This window comes from Sebastes umbrosus, chromosome 19 (assembly GCF_015220745.1).
Source record: "Sebastes umbrosus isolate fSebUmb1 chromosome 19, fSebUmb1.pri, whole genome shotgun sequence".
Classification (NCBI taxonomy): Eukaryota; Metazoa; Chordata; class Actinopteri; order Perciformes; family Sebastidae; genus Sebastes; species Sebastes umbrosus.
Window position 1 is genome coordinate 10,579,275 of NC_051287.1, and position 20,877 is coordinate 10,600,151.

Below are 20,877 nucleotides of genomic sequence, written 5' to 3' on the forward strand. Positions count from 1 at the left end.
AAATAAAAATAAGATAACATAAGTACAGTAGTGAAGTCACAGTGTGCCAGTGGTAGTGCAAATAGTGCAAGGGTGCTGAATATAGTAGTGTATGATACAGTAGGGTAATGTAATAGTATAATAATAGTATAGCTGTATAATATGATAATACAAGAAGATGTATGAAATTATATAATATATCAATAAGTATAATATAATAAGACATAATTAGATAAGATATAATAATAATAAAAAAATACAATACATTAGCCAAAATACGATGCATAGTATAGTTTTAAATCGCTAATACATTGATGCTTAGACTTCTCAATCTGTTTATGGATTGAAGGATCGGCAAAATCACTTAAAGACAAACTACAAATCTACAGTATATTAGTGTTGTGTAGGATACATGTTGGAAAACAGAAATTACAACAGCTCAGGTGGTTGCCCTTGAAGGATGGAGCCATATAAGTACAACTCGGTACGGTACATCATATTTGTAACAACAGAGCATTGAGTATCAGGTCTCACCACCTTCAGGTCACCCCCGTGGTTATGGGGCCACCATCCACCTGTGCAGGTATCCAATTTGCACATTTCACTTGTACATTTCTGAGCTGATATTATTTTAGTCGAGATCTCTCTCCTGCTGTGGAACAAAAAACTGTGTAACTAGTTGAAAAGGGCAGCATGGGACACTGTCCCTCAAACAAAAAGTCCTGGTTCAGGCTTTTTTTGGTCCTCTGATGATGTAAATCAGTGAGCAGAATGCAGAGCTGCTCCAGGTCCCATGTTCTGCAGCTGACCTCCCATCCTGACAACTCTGACAGGATTTCTCCTTTTTGCATATAAACAGTGTCTCCCCCCCAAACAAATGGAGTTATGGTTCATATGCAGTTGAAAGCAGTCCACATGCTTTCAAAGTACATGTTGAAATGGGAGCAGTGTCAGCGTGGGCGGACAGTGTTGTGTATAAGAGACAGAGAGGCACTTCAAGCCACAATCCTTCTCCATATCTGTGACATAATGGAGTTCAACTCTCCTCACATAAACATGGCATCGTAGTGAAAAGAAGAGGGACGGCAAAGCAGTAATTATTTGATCCATGGCAACAATAGTTCCTCTCTCATCTGTCAGTTACTAGTGTTCAAGGTAAAAAACAAACATTGCAGCTTTAGTGGGGGATAAAAAGTTCAGAGTTGAGTCATGGAGAGTATCAAATCAGTTCAAGTACTCCAACTCTTTTGAATATTTGAATATTAAATATAAAATTTTTTTAGTGTAAAGGGCATTCCACAGCTTGTCTCTGGAGCATTTTTATTTTTTACATCTGTCACGTGTCCTTAAAAAGATTTAATACAGTTAAAATGACAAACTTGTTAACAAGCATTTGCTTATTTATACTTCAAGCAAATATGGAGTAATATTTGGATTCAGTGAAGTTGTGTTTCTGTCCCTAAATCCATTTAGGGCTGTCACAATATCAGATCTTAACTACATGATTATCAGGGCCATAAGAATTCACAATAACGATAGTATCCCAATATCTATAGAACACTTGAAAACAAAAATAATAATAATGCTATCAGTCAAATTCATCTTTAACTTTGTTTATTGTGCGTTTTATCTCTTTTATAGTCCTCCGTGCAGGCGATAGCCCGTCCCATTCTCTTGAACGCGATATCTCAGCAACACTTGAATTTCATTACATATGGCACAATCCAAATGGTCTCATGGATTAACTGATTAGAATTTGGTGGTCAAGGTCACTGTGACCTCACAAAACTTGTTTTTGGCCTTAACTCAAAAATGCATATAACAACTATGACAATATCACACAAATGTCTAATAGGATGAAATAAAATGATGACATTTCGGACAGCCATGGCTGTAAACTGCAACTTGACTAGTTGGGGAAGGCAACTATACTATGACTTTTTCGACATACAATGACTTTTGATAAAAAGGTAATAGTATAGTATGTTTAAAGTTTCATGAAAAAAAAATTCATAGTATAGTATATCGAAAATTTCATCAAAAAAAAATAGTATAGTATGTCGATAATTTCATGAAAACAAAGTCATAGTATAGTATGTAGACATTGTTTTAAAAAGAAAGTCATAGTATAGTATGTCGATAATTTCATGACAAAATGTCATACTATAGTGTGTCCATAATTTCATGAAAAAAAGTCATAGTATAGTATGTCGAAAATTTTATTGAGAAAAAATAATACTATAGTATGTCGATAAATTCATGAAAACTGTCATAGTATGTTGAAAATTTTATGAAAAAAAGTCATAGTATAGTATGTCAACAATTTCATGAAAAAAAATCATAGTATGGTATGTCGAATAAAAAGTCATAGTGTACTATGTTGAAAAAAGCAAAAAAAAATCATACTATAGTATGTCAAAAATGTCATGAAAAAAGTAATATTATAGCATGTCGATAATTTTATGAAAAAAGTCACAATATAGTACATTAAACATTTTATAGAAAAAGTCATAGTATAGTATTGTATGTCAAAAATCTTATGAAAAAAAGTCAAAGTATAGTATGTCAAAAATTTCATAAAAAAGTCATACTATAGCATGTCAATAATTTATGAAAAAAACTGATAGTATAGTACATTAAAAAATGTATGAAAAAAAGTCATAGTATAGTATGTTGAACATTTTATGAAAAAAAGACATAGTATAGTATGTCGAAAAATAATCATAGTATAGTACGTCCAAAAAAGTCATAGTATAATATGTAGAAAAAAGTAAAAAAAGTTATAGTATAGTTTGTCCAAAAAAGTTAAAAAAAAGAAAGTCATAGTATACTATGTTGAAAAAAGCAAAAAAAGTCTTACTATAATATGTCAATAATTTTATGAAGAGAAAGTTATAGTATAGTATGTCCAAAATTTTATGAAAAAAAAGTCATAGTATAGTATGTCGAAAAAAGTAAAAAAAAGTCATAGTATAGTATGTCGAAAAATAATCATAGTATAGTATGTCCAAAAAAGTCATAGTATAATATGTAGAAAAATTTAAAAAAAGTTATAGTATAGTTTGTCCAAAAAAGTAAAAGTATAACAACTTTCTGTAAAAGGATCAGACAAAGGATTTCATTGGCAGAACTGTATTACTGTATTTTGGTACTCATTCTTGTTCTTAGCAGTCCTGTCCTGTCACATACACACCCAAGAATCACAGACCCAAAGACTTGAGACATTATTTCCTATATCAGCTTAACAAAAGCAAATGTATTCCCTTTACCAGCAAAAATCTGAGTGGTTGGCCTCCACAGGAGCCGAAAATGCCAATGTCGATCAGCTGTGCGAGTCTTTCCTTTGACAGAGGGAACAGATCCCAGCTGTTACTGCAAAGTTACATAAATTCAGAATGCAAAGTACCTTCTAAGCTTGAATGTTGGCAGCGCTGTTGACGAGGGAAGATTGTACTGTATGCATGAAAGCAGCACCAGAGTGAATTTTCTGCTTCTGTAAAAGAGAAGCAGTGAAAGCAGGGTTTCAGTGAGAGTTGGCGCTCTTGCGAAGAGCCCCAAATAGGCAAAGAACAACAACAACAACATCCACCGTGGTGTGGGATATGGTCACAAGCACAGAGAAGGAACCTGGTTATGAGTTCCTCTTAGACTTCACCTTGGAAATCTCACTTTTTATGACATTTTACAGATGAAACACTTTGATTATCAAAAGTATTGTTATTCTCTACTCTATTAATTAGCATAAACTTAGCCAATTCCAATGAAAATGTGGTGTACTTGACGGTCAATGCAGCTCTACCCCAAAGCTCCATAAATGTGAAACTCCGCTTCTACAGTTGCCTTCTAAGCCATTTTACCATGAAATAAGTTGAGCATTAATTCTCTGAATTCAGATGACTGAACTGAAATGATTTCCTTGGTTGTAAAATCCTTTAACTTTGCTGTTTTCTCTCTCCTCTGTTCTGCTCCGATATCTAACAGGGAGGACGCTCCGCCTCCTGAGAGCCGCCCAGTCAGTCGCCATACGAGCCGGAGCGCCATTCAGCACCCACAGGTTACTTACAGTCCGGTGGGCAGGACCGAGGTGAGCTCGTTCGATGACGGACGCACGCACACTCCCTCCGGCAACAGCCATGGACACACACCGGTCAAATACACACCGGTCAAATATGACAGCAAGTATGGATACGCAGTGTGACAATCAAAAATCATTGCTGCACTGACAGGCATTTAGCTCTCATTGTAATGTCTCAATAGACGCTTCTAGACAGTTTGGACACTTGAAACAAAGAAAATCTGTAGCAGAATGAGTCTTGCAGAGTCTAATTATTTCAATTCTTAGCTGTGCAGTGTGATGATTTTATAACATTGTTCATGTTAATTACTTGAAGATGATCATATAAGAAGTTTTCTTCTTTTATTACTAGATAATGTCGCATTACCGTCTTTCATTTTAGGAACTTTTAGGAGGAAGTTTGCGTGCTTGTATCAGTATAGAACATTCAAAACTCAATACACAAAAATACAGCAACAAAAGGATTCAGTCTCAAATTTAAACCAAAGAGAAATATTTATTTCATGATAGACCTAATTTGGAAATACTCAACCATTCAAAAAAAATGTACACGATTAAGTACTTATTTTTTCGAGGACGTATTGACAGGAGTTGAAATATCAATAGCCACATGCAATGGGATTTTGTCCACTACATAAACAGCGACTAGACCCCCCCCTCATTCTAGACAACATGGAGGCCTCCTGTGTGTCCCCCTCACACAGTGGTAGGACTTCGTGTTTTTCGGGGCGGTCAGCCTTTTGCAATAACACACATCATAGACAGTCAAAAGTTTAGAAACTAAACATATCAGCATCTTCTGCTCCGTAAGTCTTTGTGAACCAGCCGGAGCTGAAGTGCTCAGTGTTTGCACTTTACTTGGGCTGTATGAGTTAGTTCAAATTGTTTTAATAACTAATTTTGTTCTTAGTAGGAAGACGGTCTTCATTTTATAAAAACAACTACTTTCCGTAATTTCCATTTTTGTGTACTGTGACATTTTCAAACTTATGAAAAAACAATTGAGTCTAAGCTGCAAGCCATATATCAATACTATATCAAAATGTGTAGGTGGAAGATATGAAGGTTAAAGGTAAGGCCATTTAAACAGAGTTAGTCAATATACTGCATATAAAATTAAATGTAAACAACATTTTAACTAACCTTTTAAAGCCGACAGGGTCGATAAACATCTGTATAACTAGAATTAGAAAGTCGTCTGGCACATCTATGCTCTCAATAGAAAACTGATGAAAGCTTCACTTTCCTGCAGTCTAAATGGCTGCAAGTCTGTATAGTAAATAGAAACACTGAGCACTGCAACCCCAGAAAAATCACAAAATGATTAAGGGCTCCTTTTGTGGATTTATGTTAATCAGCACATCAATAGTCCTTCAGATTAAAAAAATCTTCTGACACTGTTTAATTTTCATCAGCCTGCACAGCACCAAATTTCACGCATGAAAAATGATAAACATTAGGGAAGGAAAAAAAAAAATCTGATCATCTGTAAAAATAAGGCAAAGTACAAAAATCATAACAATAAAAAAAACTCCATGCAGACATTAAAACATGGCTGAATTCGGTTTCAAATTATAAATGGTCCAGTTCTCAAAACTTAAAAAATAATCTTGATTCTGTGCTAAAAAAAAAAAAATCAAACAAACACACACAAGATTTAAAAAGTGTGGAGTGGTTGTCCAGTGGAATGTCATGATGTTTCCCTTTTGTATCCAGCTGTTTGCACCCATTGACTTGTGACGCCAAGACTGATGTGAACAGTGTATGTGATTGTTGTTGGCTATAAAAACCCTGCAGCTGTCTCTGAGAGTCCATCCAGTCAGGATAAGTTAAATGCTTCACCGTGTTGTTTTTCGAGGGCTCAGAAGGCGAGCCGTCACCAGTATTTAGTATAAGTGCCTTTTCCCTCCTTTAGTAAAGTCCTCTGGATGTGGACGAACTGTCTTTTTTGGGGGATGGCAATGTTCTTTACTGGTTGATGTTGAGGTTCAGTAAGCAAACGACCAGTCTTCAAAGGCACCGTACTGTACATTGGTCTGTGTTTGTGTGGGCCTCACATGGGCACATGCATACATGGAGAAGTAAAACCAGTCAACAAAGTCGATTCCATCCACTGGTGTCCGCCCACAAGGCATCACCATGACAACTAAGGCAAAATCTTTCAACATGAAAACAGAGCATCTGTCTTTTTTTTTTTTTTTTTTTTTTCTCGTCCGATTCCTTGCTGCTGTTCAAAACAACTTCCCCACAATAATCATTAGTAATGATAATAATCTCTATTCAATAAATTATCTATACTGTACAATTATTTCACCTCGCATAGACCTGCAACAAAGGGGAGCCTTTTTCAAAGTAAAGCTATCCACAGTCCGTTTTCTGCTGTGTCCTCAGTTCAATAAAGCCTCTGCAGAGCGCACAGAGGCTGACGGACAACAAGACAGTTTTTTTTCTTCTTACCTGTACAGAAATTAAACAGGACATCCTGCAAAAAAAAAAAAATGTACAAACAAAAGCAAAGCTGATGCATAATTGAAGATAGAGAAACACTCGCTGAAAAATGAGTATCCAGCAAAAAACAACAAAAAAAAGCTTCCTTTTTTCCTCGTGTTATTTTCCTGGAGAGAGAGAGAGAGAGTAATTTTCTCTGAGAACAGTAGATAGAAGATGGTTCCTGATTTTAAAGGGAGCCACGCCAGCAAACATCCAAGCGTTACTGCACTCCTTCTTCATCCACGTACGTTGAGGGAAACCATCCAATCTGAAACATAAAAGACTAATTATCAGAGCTTTATAGTGTGTAAATGTAAACAATGGGTGTTAATTGAGTTCATTCTGACTGTTTTTCCTTTTTAGCTGCACATGCAGGAAGATAAACATTCGGTAACACTAAAGAGAATTCATTGTATATGCCGCATTAACGTATTAGAACAAGGCCACTCTGAGTACTTTGTTCTAATTAACCTGCTCCGGAGCAGGTTACGTTGGAGATAAGAGATCAACTCGTATAAAAGCACCGCCTACTGACCAACCAAAGCTCGGTGTGCGAATCGTGTGATAATATTACACAAATACAAAAGAAGTTACAGTCATAATCCAGGCTAAAAGCAACACAGTTTAAACTGACTAATGCAAGAAGGACAACTGTCACATTAAAGTAAGCCTGCTTACCGCTTTGAATTATATTTTAATATTTATTTTTAATTTGCTCCCAAACCTGTTTCACACCACCTGAGTCAGGGCTGAAATAAAGTTAAATTGTCATACATGCCATATTCACCTCCAAGGGATTAATAAGGGGACTTCTGTTCTTCTATTCTGTTCTTTAAGCATTAACAGAATACATGAAGTAATTATAGTCGTGCTGTAGATGGGACACTGTTCTTAGGATATAAGTCTGTTCATTTACATATTCACACAGTCGGACATTTTTTTTTCTTTTGCCAGCTGTCCTTCCTGCATTTGGCAGCTTCAACTGTGTTACTATTAGTCTGGATTATGTGTAGTTTAACTTCTTCATACTGTAAAATACGCTGCTCTGCTGACAGTAGACTTGTCCGTGTTTGTGATTGGTCATATGCTGCAAACACCACCCCTGTTATGTGAATGCGCTCATAGCCAGATTGAGAAACGTTGGGTTGACTTATCGAGTTGATAACCACCGTCGTAGGACCGCTTAGCGGGATCGCGGTTGTTAGGGTTTAGTTAAGCCAGATAACAAGAAGAAATCCTGGGTATGTTGAACTTTGTAGTGCAGGCCTCAGAAGCGGTCTGGTTACACATTCTGCATGAATTGAACTTGAATATGATCCGGGGGCATGTAAACAGGTGGGATCTAACTGACTTACATTCAGTGTCTCTTTATTCAACCGACATCTCTGAGCTTATTCACATTTAATATTCTTTGTAAGTCAATGCTATTTTTTCACAGATTAATCCTGTACAATCAATATCATTATATACATAGAGTAGGCACCTAGATGGTGTCATCTGATAATTGGTCTCCCACTGACAAAGATGACACAATCAATTTAAAAACCCATTTCCATTAAGGTCCTCGGTGCAGTAAAAGCGAGATGGCGACACGCTATAATAAAATCGAAATTAGACGGCTAAGAGAACCTCAACACCAGACCGCGCAACAGTGGACAACCCAGATTAACTATGCACCGGTAAAATAATTAAAACTCATTCTGGGTCCACAGCACCACATTAACACCGTCGATTTTACAACCTAACGGTGAACATCCCTAAAATAAAAAGCTCAAAGATCACTTCCAGCTTAACTGCCAGCCTATTAAACTGGAACATTTCCCAGCAGCCAGTGCTTTTCTCTTTCAACCACCTGCTTTAGGAGTGCTTTTATTATCAATGGTTTAATTGTTAAATTCAGCCGCTGCGGTGCAGACAAAAAGCCAAATCTGTGCTGTATATTTGAAGCAGAGTGCTTGAAAATATGCCTTATGCACATGCTACCAGCAGAATCTAATCACTTTTACCATCCATAAATGTACAGACTTTCATGGTTTACTCACTCGTCCATTGGCCTCTCCTTTCCACCAGCCCTGGTCTCCACCGATCTTGCTGTAGATTTTGACGATGTCTCCTTCTCGCAGTGACAGCTCTCTCATGTCTCTTGCTGCAAAGTTATACCTGGCCACTGCTGAGCTGACCACCCGAGGAGTGAACACTGTGAAAGTGGAAACCACGAGAGGTCAGTCGATTCACATTGTCAGAACTTGACAGAGGTGGAAGGTCATGCTAGACATAGTGATAATAATTAGTTGGTCAGTTCAGCATGTCGGTACTGTAGTCACAATGACAAATGAGCACGATGGGAAAGGACAAGTTGTTTCATCATGGGAGAGGAAATTGGTTTTCTTTTTCGTGATTTAATGAGGGAGCGTCATCCAGGGAAGAACTGAAATGTTCTCGTTAATGAAAAGAGTGCACAGAGAAGAAGTAATGAGGTCGAGAGCGCAGAGGCTTATTTATGAAATGACAGTCGATGAGGTGTAGGAGGACAACAGGAGCGAGAAAAGATAGGAAAACAAAGAGTACCTGACCAAAAGGGAGCTGAGCTCTGAGAAGAGAAGTTGAGGCCCTGCGGACTGAGGAAGGAGAAGTTGTAGGAGGCGCAGGTGGCTGCTGAGAGGAGAAGAGAAACAGGAGGAAATAAAGCTGGAACTGCAGAGCTGGAGCCAGAGAAGCAGAGTTTTAAAAAAAGGAGCACACTGAAGTTATCTGTCTCTTAAAGATAGGGTTCTGTTATCTTAATCTTACCATGTTTTGACTGCTTTAGCGGTGTGACGGAAAACAATTTGTTAAAAAAAAATGTAGTGTGGATTGCAAACGGTATCATTGTGGGAATTGTCAGTTAATGCACTGATGTAGGGCTTAAAGAGTTGTGTTCCCAGTTTGTAATTACAGTCAGAGTGAACGCAACCCTAATAATCGTTTAAGGAAAATAAATAAAAAAAACAATCAACTAGAGCGTATTTTAATTTCTCCTTTTTTAACTTTTGCTCGACATTGTTATTTATAATCGTGACTAATGTGTGAAACGAAATTGCGCAACATTAACAATAGACAACATGACGACCGCCTCACTTTTAATGTGTGAAACATGAACTAAAATGAGACACCGTCTGCCCTTTGCCGCATATTCTGGTTGCTGCACATCTCTATACAGAATGCATCACCAAACGGTCAGTACATAATGGTGCAGAGAGCATTGCTTTTAGAGGGAGTGAGAGAAGAGGATGTGATTGACCACGGCTTTCCTCATCATAGATGCAACCTAATCCCACCATTGTTTCCGTTCACACCTGCGCGGTGTGATGCACCTGGAAACACAAAACTACAAACAAATGTGCGCTTGAAAACAGTGTAGAGAGAGAGAAAGAGAGAGCACATCATCATCAGCAAAGACTCGATTGTCTCCATTCATTTCCAAATGCAGCCAAAACAGGAGGGAAACAATCTCGCTGTAGTGGCCAGTTCTTCCTACGGATCAAACAAAGGCAGACCAATGTAGGACAGAAGCCAGTGCAAAGGGGCTGCCAATTCAGACAGCCAATCCACAGGCCTCTGAATTAGCTGACAAACTCTTCCTTTTTGTCTCTCTCTCTATTTCACACTGCTTGTCTCTTTTTCTGCACTGTTCCCCTCTGGGCTTCCCCCATTCCTCTCTGTATGAGTCAGGGGAGTCACTGGCCTGGGAAGGAAGAGAGCACCAGTGAAGACAAATACCCCTTTCACACCGAGGACTCAACCAGGGTTGAACCAGGGTTGATCGTGTGTATGAAAGCGCGTTAACCCGCGTTGATCGAATCGCCTTTGCGACCCAGGTCGAGAGGTGGGTCGGACTAGGGTCGGACCAGGGTCGATTTCGATGTCAGGGGCGCTAACAAACGGGGCGGGACAAACCTATACGGTTGCAAATGAGGGCGTACAGTCAATGACGTAACTGTCACAGGTCGCTGTAGCTCTTAAAGAAACTGCAGGACGGCACAGAAGTCCAATAGCAAAGCAACACTTCAGATCAAGCAGCCCGTTTTCTAGGGGTAGGGTTCAACCACCCTGCAAATGACATTCACTTCGTCCACTCCTGTTATCTAATTCTCTTGGGCATTACCCAAAGCTCATGACCGTAGCGGAGGGTTGACGTGATAAGCAGTCCTGTCAATAGTGTCACACACTGATAGGGTGATCGAACAGGTGGCGCTAACACGCTGAGATGTGCAGCAATGCGCCAGCAAAGACAGAATAAGAAGCCCGCAAGCTAGTAAACATGGACATAAACAATGCTGGATTTAAAACAAGGTGAAGAGAAGCAGATTGTAGTGTAGCTGTAGTGTTAGGGCAAGTGTTTACCATGGTCAGGCTATGTGCTGGTATTGGCTGATATTTGACACCAGATTAAAAATCATTCCATCCTTTGAGTATGTGGCTCGGGCTAACTGTTGGAGAAGAGGAATATGTTGAAGGCTTACCTGGTGAGCGTGTACTGGCCCGTGTTAGCGAGCGTTCTTTTGACTTGTAGGGAAATCGCAATGTGGTATCTAACAACTTGAAGCTTTCTTTCAGTGAATGGGCCTGATAGTACTCCACCAGCTCCTGTTAGAATCAAGAGTACAGAAGGATTAGAGAAATGTGACCATCTGATTTCCTTTTTTTTCTTTTCGTACTGTGGATATTTTGTGTTGGTAGTTAAATATAAGACTTACCAAAAGACTCTCAAACTTTTTGGCCTCAGTGATGTGAATCCAGCTGTCTTTTTCAATGACTTTGATGTGTTTTACTTCATCATTGAATCTGTAAAAAACCAAACACCACAAGAGAAATCAAAAAATAAGAACTATCCCTTTAATACTTCATCTAAAAACATTTTGTATGTTACTGTTTCTTATTGTTGTGTTTTGTTCTCTCATGTGCCTTTGGTGTAATGTGTTGAGCTGCTGTCAACATGAAATATTTTGTCGTACACCCGAAGGACCAACAGAGACCAAAATAAAGTAATTGTCACAAGTTGACGTCGACTGTGGGACTTATTTAATTATTTGTCTAAAGGCTGGTCCCTACAGCCTCTTTGCACTTGTCTTAAAGATAAATGTGCAAAAGCACGTCTGCCAGTACATAACTGTGCAGTATGACAGCTCCAGCAAGAGCTCAAACATTTTTCTTCGTGATGCATTCTCTCAGAGGAAAATACACACAAAAAAACAGGATACAAAAAAAAAAAAGCAATTACCGAGCGGTAATTAGCCATGGCGAAAAGATGCTCGGGGAAAACACCGACTGGGGCGTCCCGTGAGAATTTGTATTCCCCGTGAGACGTGTTTTTAAAAGCCCTTCCCCTGAGATTTTCACTCTCCTATATACGATGTGAAACACTCACTTGATGCTGATGGCGAACCTCTCCGCCTCAGCTGTCCTCTCTCTGATAAGGTAAGTCCCGCTGCTGTGGGATTTTAAAAGGTTATCGGCCTGCTGGCGCTCCATGTTCCCCGCAAACCTGCAGAGGAGCGGAGAGTAAATGTCGTCACCTCCAAATACAAAAGTCACATAATCAAATGACATGGTCAGGGCTTTACAAATCGTTGACATCAAACGGCCATGCAGTAATTCATCTTTTGATTGCGGTCATGTTTGAAGTCAGTTTTTGCTTTAAAACTCAGCGCATGAAGTTAACAGTATGCGCTGGTATTAACGAATACATCTGAAGTAATAGTGACCTCAGGGTAATGGCAGTATACTGTAGTGTACATGAGGATGAAATCAATCTTCAAAAGTTAAGGGTCTTACCAAGGATATCCATAGTAGTCTGATTCTCTTGAGGACTGCCGGCTGGATAATGACTGGAAGGGCTGTAACAAATAGCAGCACAATGCACATTAAACAACTTATAAACAGAACAAAACCATGGAGCAGAAGTAGATCACTTATATGTACGTCCCACACAGGTAGTTAAAGCCCTCAGAAATCACACATACAGTAATGATTCTCTTCAAATGCATACTGTAGCCACTGTACATGTATATGGGTGACTTACCTTTGGGTCCAAACAAGGTTTTACACATGAACTGGGGAAGAAGCCGCTCTTCTGTGTTTGTATCAGCTTTCCCTGCAGATAACAAGCAAAGTTTATTTGTAAGGCATTTCAAATACTGAGGCAATTAGGAATCAAGATTTTAAAACAAAAATTAGAAAAGCTCTTTAATTGCAATACAGTACTGACTTATCTGACTACACATTATCCATACTATTCTGAAAGCTATTTTGCTCCTGACCTGGATTTGATACAGGCTTTTGTATGATTTGTATGATTAGGTTACAATAATTGGTATAAGAACACTTTTTTAACTCCCTTGGCCCTGTTCTGCATTGGACTTACATTGGTTTTAAGGAAAAGTTTAAAATTTCGGGAAATACGCTTATTCTCTTCCTTCTCTTCCGGAGATAAAAAGATTGATAAATATAAGGCTACAGCCAGATTGGATTAAATGTTGAAGTAGGGGGAAACGGCCAGCCTGGCTCTGTCCAAAGGTAACAAAATCCACCTGCCAGCACATCTGAAGCTCAATAATTAACACGTTACATCTCGTTTGTTTAATCTGTAGAATCACTTTAGTGTTGTTATGTGCCGGACTATTTCTTGGCCTTGCCACTGACTTCCTGGAGAAAGTCACTGCACCCATCCAAGAGAAAAATGTTTGTGCGGATTAACAAACAAGATATAAAAGGCAAAGTGTAGGAATTGTAGCTCTTTTTAATCCACATCCCACAGGGTGAAACAAGCTAAAACTCCTACTTTGTTCACCCAGTAGGGATGTGATCACCTTCAAACATCTTTAAAGCTGAAAGTCAGCATTTGTACTTCACAGTCATTGATTGATTTCAAAATCAATGCCGCAAGTTCTCAATGTGCTGGAGTACAGAGCCAACTGTCTTAATACGGTTTTAGTATCCACACTTCACGTGTTGTCAGATAGAAGTGATTGAATGCCGTACCTCCCACCATGTGGTGTCAGGATCTCCCTTCAGCAGCTCGATAAACTCTCCTGTCTGAAAACAGAGCGGTGTCTTCCCTGTAGGTGCTGGTGTGCCGTGGTAGTTCCTCACTGCCACCATCTTGGGACCTGGAAACACAATCAAGTGTTAGGTAAGTGGGAGTAAGAGTTAAGTTGACTACATTAAAAGGAACAGTATGTAGGATGTGGCAGTATTTAGCAGTGGGGTTGCAGATTACATTTTCTCCCATGTGCAAAGCGTGTGGGATTGCTAAAGTGGCCTATGCGAAAAACGCGAATGGCCCCATCTAGAGCCAGTTGTTGTAAGAGAGTGCGTGGAGTGTGTGTGTACGTGAGAAGTGAGTGGTGAAGCAAGGGAGAGAGAGCGGCAATGATGGGAACGAGTAACGTTATTAATTACATATAAATGGCTCATTCTAAGGTAATGGAAATTCTTATTTTCAGGTGATTATACACTAAAGAAAACATACTTATTAATATTATATTCCATTTCTACCAATAGATCCTCCTAATTGTAACACACTGGTCCTTTAAGAGGTAAAAGAAGAAAATAATCGAACATTAAATCTAACTTTATCTGGACAGAGTTCTGCTCACTGCGGTCCGAGAGTTCCCTCTTAGGTTTCACATAGTGATTTAGGCTGATAAAGGCAGGGCTGTTTTTGCATACAGATCTTGTCCACTGAGTGATGCAGTGGTCTAAGATACACAATATAACCACAACATCCTGGGTTCAAATCTGCTCCAGCATCTTTGTTGCATGGTATCCCTTTCTCTGACCTTTCAAGTATATCTTAGGAGGCAAAAAAAGCCAAAGAAAATATTACCAAGAGCAACTTTGTAATTTCATTCTCTCCAGACTGACCACTGTGTATTGATTACCGGTATTTCTGGATACTGTAGAACAACTATGATCCCTCTCATCTCAAAGGTCTTCAAGTTTTTGAATTTCAAGTGATATGTTAAGCACAAATTATCTCTATTTTTCTATGCACTTCCACCCACTTTATGTGGTCGATAATGTTGTGGTTCATGTGTAACGCATCTACCCACTAGATGGCAGTAGAGAGCCATGCTGTTCAATAACAGCTGGATCCATAACAAACTCGTAACATGACAGCTGACAGAATTACAAGCCTCATACTTAAGTGTTCTCTATCGTGTTTATAGGGGACTGGAAGTGATCTTACCTGATGACATTCCAGGTTCCTATAAAATAGAAACAAATACTTCAATCAATTATAAGTACAAATCTTACTTGTGTAATTTAATGATAAAAAAACAACATCTATGAAGGGAATTAACAATTAGAGGAAGGTAATAATGATAATACTGCTACAGTATGTTGAGTAATAGAGGATCTACTCACCAAGTCTTGAGGATCTGAAACAAGACAAAAGAAATAGTGACAGTCAGGGAGGGTTCACAACACAACTGGCTGCCCGTATTGATTACGCCTGAGTTAAGCTGAACATTTGAGGAGAGCAATTCTCAGGCTTCATGTGGCTCTGTTTTGATATGCTTTGTTAAACACAAAGGCAGTTTCGCCTGTAGTTTGGCTGTAGTTTGGCTTCATCCCACATGTAATATTGGATGTAAAGCAGTCATGCGTAAAGCTGAAGGAGCCAAATTATATGGCAACACTCACACTAATTCTCCAACTAACTAATGCCTGACCCCATCATTTCATCAATAAATCTATTTGAACCTCACTCAGGTGTACAGAACCGGCTCCAATTTGAGAAAGCAGGCCTATGATTTTCTGAATACATGTTGAGTGAAATCTATGGTTCTCAAGCTGGAGGTTGAGACCCCTTCAAGGCGTCGGAAGATAAATCTGAGATGAATCAGTTGTCACATGATTAAAGAGGAAAGGAATGCAGAAAATACATTTATACTACACAAAATGATATTCAGTTATGTTATATGTTTGTCAATTTGATTATTTGTTGTGAATAACTGGATCATTTTATCTCTTCGGGGTCTATAAAAAATATTCAAATACAACACGAGGAAAAATGATAACTCTATGAACTAGTTATAACCCAGAGATATATGGAACTAATCATGATGAGTCGCAAGTAAGTATTGCTTCATTTGAAACGGTTACAAGCCCAAAAGTTGCAGGGGTATTTTAGGGGATCCCCAGCAAAAAGGGGAATCATTTATTTTCACAAAAATTCCATCTGTGACTAACGTGATGACAGAATGTATGACTACTTTCTGTAATAAAACCTCTAAAAGCAAAATCCTACCAGATGGGAGACCCTGGGACAGTGGTGTAGTGGTTGTTGATGAGGTGGGTGTACTAGGTAGATGGGTAGTAGGTTGCCGAGGAGAAAATGGGTACACTCCTATATATTCCAGTGGCTTTTTGGCTGACAGGTAGGTATACTGTAAACCACCAGAAAAAAAGGTGAGTATACCCCGATTAACCTGCGTACACCCTCCACTACACCACTGCCCTGGGACAAAATCCTGTCAAATTGGGGTCTGTGGTCTAATTTGTGTCAGTTTTGGGGTCCTTGGCGTGAAAACAGTTTGGGAACCACTGGTCTAAATAATGAGGGCTCTATCTGCTGGAAAGGCTGGGCCATATAAAATGATGGAGAGGCAATTCATCTTAACTCACAACAACACAATGAAATGACTGTCCCACAGGAACCCCGCAGAACCCATCCCCCTTTTTCCTGCTGGATAAAGTAGCCTACAAGCAGGACACTGTATGACATTTCACAAATCCTTATTCATTTGGTCAAAACAAAAATTGCCCTCACAACACAGTGTCAGAACTATCAATGATACCTGTCATAGGACATTGATCACTTATTTAATCCAAACATTGAACCTGTGTCAGGGTTTCTATCAGAAGATTAGACGAAACACCTACTGATTTTACAGATGGTGATGACTTCCAGACACTCTTTATGTGCTCCAGTTCCACAGCGAGAGCAGTAGTAGCCCTGATAGAAGATGCCCCTAGAGGGGAAACACACACACACACACACACACACATCAGTAATGCAAACAGGAAGTGTCTCAGACACAAATTAACTTATTGTAAGTACAACACACAAGGGGAGCTGCTGCTTGCTACTCTACGCCTGCTATTACAGTTACACACGCTCCATCATTTCCACTCTGCGATCCTTTAAAAATCACAAAATCGACTGGCTCCGTTTAAGAGCAGTACTGTATTTGTTAGGGATACTGTAACCCTGCATGCGTCGCACACTGCCATGTTGAATAGTAAGTGCCATAAATCACGGTGCGATCCGCTGGGGCTGCAGTAGTAATTAGCATCTAGCAGGGAGTGGGAACGCCGGTCCCCGCTTCCGCTGGCTCTGTGAATTTAGGTCAGCCAAGCCGTGAAATGTGTGGGTCAATACACAGAGTGGAGTTCAGCCGGCTGACTGTAATAGAGGTGAAAGTGGTGATTCGGTGACACGGGTTGTCCCCGCTGCAGTTGAGCAGCACTCTCACATGGGAGGAGGTGCGCTCACACAGTGGGTGGTGCCGGGGAAGGGGGAATGTTTAAAAATAGCATCCGTCAGCCTCAGTCATATTTAGTAGAATATTTTCCAAAGATTGCTTTTACACTAATGAGGGGCTACGTGAGCCAAACACATATTCCCCTCTGTGATTTACGTCTGTTTGTTTGTTACTCACCGAACGTGGCTGGATTTCTTTTTAGTTAAGCACTTCAGTTCTTCACTCACTTTCTTTTTTGCTCTTGAGACACGTTTAGATTTTTAAATTAACACTGCTTTTACTAGCTTTACATATAACACTACATTATATTACTGTTGCGTAACAGCAGTGGTGGAAGTACATTTACTCACGTACAAATTTCAGATATTTCCATTCTCTGCTTATTTATACTTTGACTGCACTGCAATTTACAGGGAAATGTTACTTTTGCGTTAATGTATTAACATAACTTGCGATTTTTAGGTTGTAGCGGGCTCAGTTTTAAAGATAGAGTAAAGATACTGGTATCATATGAAACTAGAAAAACCTAAGGAATCTATCGGTACCAACCATGTCATACTAACTTGTCATGAAAGAGGTTAAATAACGCTCCAAACTTACGCTAAATTTTGGCGAGGAAAAACTGGCATGGCCATTTTCAAAGGGGTCCCTTGACCTCTGACCTCAAGATATGTGAATGAAAATGGGTTCTATGAGTACACACGAGTCTCCCCTTTACAGACATGCCCACTTTATGATAATCACATGCAGTTTGGGGGCAAGTCATAGTCAAGTCAGCACACTGACACACTGACAGCTGTTGTTGCCTGTTGGGCTTGAGTTTGCCATGTTATGATTTGAGCATATCCTTTATGCTAAATGCAATACCTGTGATGGTTTCTGGATAATATTTGTCATTGTTTTGTGTTGTTAATTGATTTACAATAATAATAAATATATACATACATTTACATAAAGCAGGCATATTTTAAATACATATATTAAATACTTAACAAGTCTCTCTTTAAATAATATTTAACAGATTAAAAAATGTGCCTATTAATTTGCGATTAATCACGATTAACTATGGACAATCATGCAATTAATTGTGATTAAATATTTTAATCGATTGACAGCCCTAGTATTTTTAATTTTTTTTTACGTTTTATTTAAGTAAATGATCTGACTGATTCTTCCACCACTGCATAAATCATTATTTATTAATGTGACATAAGGTGTGTCCGAGTGTATAAATGATCTTTTTACACCATATGTATGTGACAGTGAAAAATACATCTCTAGTACTGCTGGATATTGTTGGATACGTGATAGTTCTTAGAAACTCGGGAAGTACACGCATTCATAATTCATTGTAGAATATGAATGTGCTGTTTTGCACATCAGCGTTGAAGTTATCGGGGTTTGTTACCTCAACAGCATCTTGCAGGCTCGACAGTTGGTGTTCTTATCGAATGTGTGCATTTGGAAGTTATGCTGGTTGGCTGTGGCTCTCTCTGGCTTGATGTTGGACCTGGAAGTAAATAATAATCAATGAGAGGAAGAGATGTTTATTTTTTACGGGGTGTTTAATTCACCGGATTAGCCATAAACATACATTCCCATCTGGTTATGTTATCGAAAAGATGGTTTCTCGATTGAATGTCCAGGAAAGTTACCAACCCTTGCCACGTAATCATACTCACATGGCCATTTCAAACTGCTCCATCCACTTCCTCTTTGTCTCCTCGGTTTTACAAAAGAACTGGAAGCCCTGCTTCCCTTGCAGGTGGATCAGGTAGAAACCGTACGACCACTGGAGAGGAAAAAGCGAGTGAGGAACAGATGGCAGAGAGATATGCAGATGGCATATATAGGCACGTTTTAAAATGAATATGTACAAAAGCATACTGTAAATATGATCACATTTAATTGAGAACTAAAAGATGCTCCACATGCTTTAGCAATGCATCTGACCAAAAGCTGGAGAGACAGTCACAGAGTCGGCGGGTGCACGTGCAGTCACGGCGCGACACCCCCAAACAAACACCACTGCCAATATGAGAAGATGAGTTAAATAAAGGGGTCACTTGAGCTTACCATTTTTCCACTCGACTGGTAAGCATGCAAAAAGAAAGACACCAGAGAAAGACCCAGTTACACATGCAAAACATGAACGGACACATGCAGATTCAAAACAAAACCAAAACAAAAGGCATGTTAGACTTGTGGCGCAATGCACTGCGGTACAATTTCATGAATCCTAAATGACCTTCATTGCATTTACATGGTTTTTCCAAGCATGGGCGAGCGCAATGCATAACTGACACTTCAATGCATTACTCATAAGTTCCATATCTGAAATTACCATCAACAAGGTCCTTCAGCTCAAGGGCAACATTTGTAATGATTACACATGGATGTTTCATCGCCTGCACTAGCGAAAAGGGCTGCCTTTATCTTCTGTGTCTCTTCAAAGCAAAAGGATGCTTCTTACCTTTTTCACGTCTCTGTTGTTCATGGGGTCGTCCGACATTTTATATGACTGCAGTTCAATAATCTCTTTGAGCTCATAGCTATAGCCTTTCCTCTTGCAGACAATGACCACTTTATCAAACAGGAATATATACCTGAAGACATACACACACATTCATTGTTAATTCCGCTGTGAGAGGATGTCATTGGGTTACTTTAGTTCTCATATCTTTTGGGTATTTTTTTTTTTTTTCTGTAGAGTTTGGACTCACCGGTCCTGTTTCGTTCGGTTGACGATGGAGCACACCTTCAGCTCTCCGTCTATCTTTGGCCTCCCGTACTCCTCCAGTTTCACCTGCTGCTTAGGTCACAAGGACACGCAGAATGTCAATCCACGGCATAACTATAACTTCTAAATTTAATGAGAGAACATAAATAATTCAGCTTCACTTGAATTTCAGAATCCAAATAGATATATAATGAATGAGACATGTTCAGTTACTTCTCCTAATACTGTACTTAAGTACAATTTTGAGGTACTTTACTTGGGTATTCAATTTTTCTGCAACTTTATACGTCTATTCCGCTACAATTCAGAGGCAAATATTACATTACATTTATTTAATTTTTCTTTTTTTCTGCAGATTCAATTTAATGATATTAAATATAATCAACAAATTAATGATTATCTATTGTTATAGGTTAAGATAATGAGATTTTATTGATCTCTGGGGAAAATTCACAAGCCGCCCAGCAGTATATAAAGTAATTAAATTAACAATTAGTAATATTAAAGTGATAAACACATTAACGCATCAATATTTTCAATCAAATAATATCATTTTAGTATTTCTTCACCGCGCTATTGCTACTTTTACTTAAGTAGAATATATGAGTACTTCTTCCACCACTGGACAGATAATTTGAGAGAGTGCTGTTAGAAATATTATGTGGAAATGAAAATGAGTCTGGAATGAACATTACTTCTCTTGTTCATGCTCTGCAAGACTACATGATTTATTGGGGACATTATATTAGCAGAGAATCGTGACAGGTGGAAGCAAGATGATGCCGGTGTTTCCTAGCAGAGGAGAGAAAATGTGGACATTTTCAAGAATGGGTTACTGCTCTGTGATGCTCAGTGACTAATCACACTGACAAACTTTGAATCCCAGCCTGGTGATAACATTAGTGTCGGTGTATTAGCTTTTATACACAAAAACTGACTTCTGCAAAGGTGTCAAATCTAGCATCATAAATGACAATAGAGCCGGAACATTGGATTATAAATGACACAAGCTTAACAGAAACATGTATTATTTTTATCTTATTTGCTGAATGGTAATGTGA

The 20,877-nt window shown here is 38.9% G+C and overlaps 2 protein-coding genes across 14 annotated transcripts in view; one reads left to right on the forward strand and one right to left on the reverse strand.

Moving 5' to 3' along the window:
• The window catches only part of vsig8a (V-set and immunoglobulin domain containing 8a), a 66,709-nt gene extending 62,173 nt beyond the window's left edge, over positions 1–4,536 (forward strand). Inside the window, exon 9 of the mRNA XM_037753466.1 lies at positions 3,961–4,536. Coding sequence (XP_037609394.1) covers positions 3,961–4,177 — 217 coding nt within the window. The 3' untranslated portion in view covers positions 4,178–4,536. The remainder of the gene's footprint in view (positions 1–3,960) is intronic.
• Positions 4,537–6,177: 1,641 nt separating this feature from the next.
• The window catches only part of vav2 (vav 2 guanine nucleotide exchange factor), a 222,021-nt gene continuing 207,321 nt past the window's right edge, over positions 6,178–20,877 (reverse strand). For 3 of the 13 annotated variants that reach the window (XM_037753449.1, XM_037753444.1, XM_037753447.1), the window contains 17 exons: positions 19,800–19,888; positions 19,550–19,682; positions 19,153–19,167; positions 18,759–18,868; positions 18,485–18,586; positions 16,475–16,563; positions 14,954–14,967; positions 14,775–14,793; positions 13,565–13,692; positions 12,606–12,677; positions 12,359–12,420; positions 11,952–12,068; positions 11,281–11,368; positions 11,047–11,170; positions 9,113–9,199; positions 8,587–8,741; positions 6,178–6,812 (listed from right to left, as the gene is read on the reverse strand). In XM_037753449.1, coding sequence (XP_037609377.1) covers positions 6,765–6,812; positions 8,587–8,741; positions 9,113–9,199; positions 11,047–11,170; positions 11,281–11,368; positions 11,952–12,068; positions 12,359–12,420; positions 12,606–12,677; positions 13,565–13,692; positions 14,775–14,793; positions 14,954–14,967; positions 16,475–16,563; positions 18,485–18,586; positions 18,759–18,868; positions 19,153–19,167; positions 19,550–19,682; positions 19,800–19,888 — 1,452 coding nt within the window. In that variant the 3' untranslated portion in view covers positions 6,178–6,764. Of the gene's footprint in view, positions 6,813–8,586; positions 8,742–9,038; positions 9,200–11,046; positions 11,171–11,280; positions 11,369–11,951; positions 12,069–12,358; positions 12,421–12,605; positions 12,678–13,564; positions 13,693–14,774; positions 14,794–14,953; positions 14,968–16,474; positions 16,564–18,484; positions 18,587–18,758; positions 18,869–19,152; positions 19,168–19,549; positions 19,683–19,799; positions 19,889–20,877 lie in introns of those variants that run through there. The other 10 variants (XM_037753450.1, XM_037753452.1, XM_037753455.1 and 7 more) reach the window with 9 other exon arrangements.